Here is a 5,935-nt window from a genome sequence, read left to right as displayed (position 1 = left end):
TTGATATATTTTATTATTGTTTACGTTTTATTGTATCAATGAATTATTTTAACACACATTTTAAATTTAATTATCTTTTTATGCTACTATTTGATTCTAAGAATAATTGCACTTCACTGCTGCATCAAAACTGATGTATAAATATTATTATAAAATACTCATTTATGCAAAAAAAAACTTTATGACTGGAAAGTGGAAATCATAACAAAGCGTGTTATGTCTTTGTGATTCTTCAAACCTTTTAACTAAATGTAGGTTTTACTACATTTTTCTAGTACTTCCATGCAAAAGTATAAATAGATGTGTCATCAATTTTCAGTTGCAAGTTCAAAAACTATTGTTTAGTTCTGTTTGTGAAGTCTAAGTGTCCTAAGTACCATTTTGTCTTAGTGTTCCATCGTATTTGGAGCAAAGTACGAGTTTACAGTTTAAGATAAGATTGTTAACAAGATGTGCGAAATCGCTGGATATTTTACCACTTGTATTGACTAAGAACAAGTTTGCGTTTGTGCGTTTTTGCGATGCATCTTTATTTCACGTAAGTTTTTAAAGTCGCTCTGTTTTCTTATTGCCATTAAATAATTTTTCTTTATGTGCACTAAATATACAATATGTGTTTAAGTCCCCCCCCCCCCCCCCCGTCAATACTTTTTAATGCTTACCATTTTTTTTTCCTTTTTTTCAGCACCAATCTGAACTGTGTTACAGCCTTCATCATGCAGTGATGTCTAGACTTCTAACTCTGAATTAGTAGTATATACTTTCCGTAAAAGCATTCTCTCAAGACTGTTTGAAATGAAAATTTGAAGAAATATAAACCTGAGTCCGCAGTAACATTGGATATTTTCACAGAAGCCAATTTTATTTTCTGATCAAATTATGGTCTTGAAGAAATTCAGCATTATGGTTTTTTTTTTTTTTTTTTTTTTGATGAGGTCTACAGTTAATTTTCTTCATTAAAACAACAAGTGGCAATCGGAACACCCAACCAATTGAAATTTTTATGACTTGCGTAAAGAAGGTCGTAGGAGCGTGGCGTCTCCGCACACAAAGAAGTACTGGTGTTTAACTTCTGATCTGTTTTGTTTGCTACCTTTCGTAAACGACAGTCCAAAATCACCAGGATCGCAGTGTTCTTTTTGGTCAACGAGTGCTTATTTGTTTCTTGAAATCGCATTACTAGGTTCCGATTCAGGAATCTAGCCAATTCTCTCACATCCATTTTTTTCTAAAATCCATAGTGTTTTAAAAAGTGTTAAAAATTGTTAAGTGAAACACCTTATTTCCATTGTTATTACTATTAATTAATTTATTTTCATTTTTATTTATTTATTTATTTATTTATTTTCGATTTCCTTTCTTCAGTCCGCCAACTTTGACACACAGTGGCAAAATGCAGTACTCTTGTGAACATTGTTCAAAAGCATTTTCTACGCCGTCGGCTTTAAATACACATTTAAGAGTCCATACTGGCGAAAAGCCATATTCTTGTGAAGTCTGTTCAAAGGCTGTTTCTACTTCTTCACATTTAAAGGAGCACATGAGAGTCCACACTGGCGAGAAACCATATTCTTGTGAACATTGTTCACAAGCATTTTCTGCTCAGTCAGCTTTAAATAGACATTTAAGTGTTCATACTAGCGAAAGACCGTATTCTTGTAAAGTCTGTTCAAAGGCAGTTTCGACTTCTTCACATTTAAAGGAGCACATGAGAGTCCACACTGGCGAGAAACCATATTCTTGTGAACATTGTTCAAAAGCATTTTCTACCCCGTCAGCTTTAAAGATGCATTTAAGAGTCCATACTGGCGAAAAGCCATATCTTTGTAAATTCTGTTCAGAGGCATTTTCTAGTCCTGCAAACTTAAAACAGCATTTGAGGTACCATACTGGCGAAAAACCATACCCTTGTAAACTCTGTTTAACATCATATTTTCAGCGTACAGATTTACGGAGGCACATGAGAACTCACACCGGCGAGAAGCCATATTCTTGCCAAGTCTGTTCCAAGGCATTTTTTCGTGCCTCCGTCTTGAAGAGACACGTGACAGTCCACACCGGTGAAAAAGCATATTCTTGTGAAGTCTGTTCAAAGGCGTTTTCTCAGGCTTCAAATTTAAAGGAGCACATGAATGTTCATACTGGCGAGAAGCGACATTCTTGTGAAATATGTTCAAAGGCATTTTCTAGTTCTACTCACTATAAGAGACATCTGAGAGTCCACACCGGTGAAAAAGCATATTCTTGTGAGTTCTGTTCAAGGGCGTTTGCTGTTTATTCACATTTAAAGGATCACATGACAGTTCATACTGGCGAAAGGAAATATCCTTGTGAAGTCTGTTCAAAAGCATTTTTTCGTGCTTCACACTTGAAGGTACATATGAGGACTCATACTGGCGAAAAACCATATTCTTGTATACATTGCTCAATGGCATTTGCTCGGCCTTCAACTTTGCAAAACCATATGAGAGTCCATGCGTGCGAAAAACCATATTCAGTGGATGTTCTTTAAAAACATTTTCAAGAGCTTTTTTTTACTCTGGACCATGACAGTTCACGCTGGCGAAAAGTCATACTCTTGTTAAAACACTTGAACGGCGTTTTGACTGCCTTCACATTTAAAGCAACACGCATTAACTTACTCAACGGTTGAGTTCTATACGGCACTTAAACGCATAGAACTCAAAATCCATTCTGTGAACATAGTTCAAAGACATCCATCCTACTCAATTAAGGAGTACATAAATGCATTACAACATGCTGTCAAAAATCACACTTCTGTGAGCATTGTTTAACAACTTTATTTTTGAGTTGAAGCTTTACTGTCAAAAAAACACTTGTACGAGCCCACTTTGGCAGAAAAAAATCTTTTTGAATGCGTTTTCTAAGGTTTCATATCTGAATTTATCCTTCTGCCAGCTAAGCTGTTTAGAGTATATGAAGTATGCAAATAGAGTAACAATAGAACTAGAACGATCTAAAAGTTATTTTTCGCCCTGTTCACAAAAAAAAAAAAAAAAGGTTTTGACTACTTTCGATTTTAGCAAAAGGAACGTTCAACTTTCAGCTGAGTGTGCAAACATAAATAAACAGTTATAATTTAATTCCACCATGAGGCTTCTCAGATTTCACAAGAAAGCTTTCGCCTCTCAATTTAAAGAGGATTGCTTGCTAAGTGCCTCGCCTCCATTTTTACATGTGATGGCGAATTTTCCAAATTCTTTCATTAGCAGACAAGACAACCCAGGGAAGATATAAAACACAAAGAAAGGGAATCACACCCAGGGCACGCAATTGGGAATCAAATTCACGACCTCCAGTACCGCACGTTGCAAGCACAAACACTCAGCCATGGAAGCTTCCGTTTTCACCTTCATGTGGCGAGTAAAATGCCAAAGACAAACCTCAATATTTCCCCCAATCTCGATGGCCTGTTCCTTCCTTGCGGATACATAGGCACGCATTCTAATTTCTTTTTAATTATTCTGGATCTTCAAGATCACACACACCACATTTTGTTGATATTGCATCCAGCCAGAAAAAATATGCCCCTGATTACAAACTGGTAATGCATGTGATTTCGTTTAAGGACTTTTTCCCTTCAAGTTTCGCCCACCATTGGATAGACGTATCAGTTTTCACACTGAGGTATAAATAGTACGCATTCGTCTAAATATTGTTCAAACTATATTGTTTTATTTGTATCGAATAATAAATAAAAATTGAATCTTTATTCCTTGTATTTTTTTTCTTGTTCTTTTAACTAGTCTTTATCATAAAAGATAAAATTTCATTCATTTAAAAATCAGTATCTTTTTCAATTATCTCGGTAACAGACTTCAGGTATTTAAATTAATGTATTGTGTGTGCATTTTGGTGATGAAACTGTGCAAAGTATGTATCAACTTGATCAGAGCTGTACTTGTTCAGCTTCTTTTAAACATTTCTGACGGAGGATCCCCGAACCACCATCCTTTCACTAAGGTTACTACCAAAAATAGTCTGATATTGTGCCTTTATGACTTCAATTTTGAAAAATTTCGTAGGGAGATTTCTAAACGCTCCTTGCCTCTAAACGTTTCCGAAGACAACCTGAAATTACAGTTTACCTTTTAGGAGGGTAGAGTGGATGATTCTGGACCTCTTCCTTTTTAAAGATTGTCTAATGTTGGGGAAAATCTGAATTGCATTTGAAAATAACATTAAAATAAAAACTTTTGAAAGTTGCTTACTATTGATCAAGTAATTACGTCCAACACCTACTATTAGTCTGGGAGCAAATGGTTTCCCGTGCGATTTTTGTGATACAGTAGACCCTCGTTTTACGCGGGGGTTACGTTCCACGGAAATGCCGCCTAAATTGAGACCTAATAGTAGTGTTAAAATAGGAGTGAGCTAAATGGATAAAAAAATACTTCATTCTATTGACTAATTGTATTATATGTTTAATGTGTACTTATATCGATTTTTATGCACAACATGCATAAAGAAAACATAAACTAATTTCTTGTTTTGTTTTTCAAGAAAAGCTGGCTATGATAGTCTTTTGGCAGTCATTAAGGATTTTTCTCTGTAATTCTTTGCAGAGCATTAACGCATCTATAATCACTTGTGTCATTTCCATGATAGAATCTTCCTTCACCAAAAATCAGAAAGATCATTTCTATTGTCTAGGAATGGCTCAAAATTTTCAATGTGAACGTTTTTGGTTGTGTATCACCGAAGTCTGTATCCTCGTTGTGTTTGATCTCCTTTGTCTCTTCTAAAAGCTTTTCTTCCAATGAGTTTAATAACTTTACTTCTGGAAAGAGTTTTGGAACCAATCGCATAAGATGTCTCCAGGGGCCAAAGTTCGATTTAGTACATGTAGTCTGCAATCTTTAGGGGTTTGGATTTTGAAACAGAGGAAAATGTTATCTGTTTGCATTGCCGCATCCGCGTGAAACTGAATCTCATCCGCGTAAAATAAAATAAAGGTGTCAAATCGTAAACCGCGTATTCACCAAATATCCTAAATAAACAAACAAACCACTGACGTAGACCGGAAGTAGCGAGTCTTATTTCCGGTTAAACGCCAATCTCCATTGCTAGAGATAGGTGTTCATAGCGAAAGCGATTTAGTTGTACTTCTTAAAAAGCAGAATAATGTCTTCTGCGTATTTCAATGCATTAAATGAGAAAGACAAACTTAGTTATTGTTAAAAATTATCTTTCAATGGCTGTGACCTTACCGATCCTTTAGTAGATGGATGGCGAATCTATTGCTAACGATTGATGTTTACAGTGTTCAGGCAATTTTGTTTTCTTTCAGTTCTAGGTAGAATCATGTCTTTTGCGTATTTTAATGCATGAAATGAGTATAATAGGCTTTGCTACTCTCAAAAATTGTCGATCAACGGATCTGATTTTCCTGATCCTTTAAATACAGAAATAAGAAATGAAAAAAAAAAACGAGTCTTATTCGTTTGTCGATCATTACCGCGATTTCAATGATAAGCATTTATGAATACCTCCTAAACAGAAATAAAGTTGATACAAAGTCTGCTTTCAAGAATCACAAATCTACTGGATTGCAAGTACGTTGTGAATTGTAATTCCTATTCTTAAGTTGAAGCTATTTTTTCAAAGATGGAAGCTTTTCTGCACTGTGTTCACACAGAATGGCTATGACAGGGAGTTTTGGTGTCATATTCAATCAATTCTCGTGTTGTAGCTTTTCAGTTCACACACACTTATTGGTTTACAGTTGCTACCTAATTTTCAGGTTTGATATTTAATATATTTTATTACATATTTGTTCATCTTTTTTTTTTTTTTGTTTAATCAACTTGCTTCTGTAGCAAGATTGATAGGCATAAAAAAAATTGAAAGATAACAAAATTTAAATTTAATCTCCGAGTGCTTTCTCCTGCGTTAAAATTGCTTTGAATGTAAT

At 34.9% G+C, this 5,935-nt stretch overlaps 1 protein-coding gene across 1 annotated transcript; it reads left to right on the top strand.

The window, feature by feature from the left end:
- The first annotated feature begins 1,393 nt into the window (after positions 1-1,393).
- LOC129227886 (zinc finger protein 271-like) lies at positions 1,394-3,726 on the top strand. Its single transcript, XM_054862504.1, has one exon. The coding sequence runs from the start codon at positions 1,394-1,396 to the stop codon at positions 2,510-2,512; it is 1,119 nt and encodes a 372-aa protein (XP_054718479.1). The 3' UTR covers positions 2,513-3,726.
- Positions 3,727-5,935: the final 2,209 nt, after the last annotated feature.

Source organism: Uloborus diversus, chromosome 8 (genome assembly GCF_026930045.1).
Source record: "Uloborus diversus isolate 005 chromosome 8, Udiv.v.3.1, whole genome shotgun sequence".
Taxonomy (NCBI): Eukaryota; Metazoa; Arthropoda; class Arachnida; order Araneae; family Uloboridae; genus Uloborus; species Uloborus diversus.
This window is presented reverse-complemented; position numbering and strand designations above follow the sequence as displayed.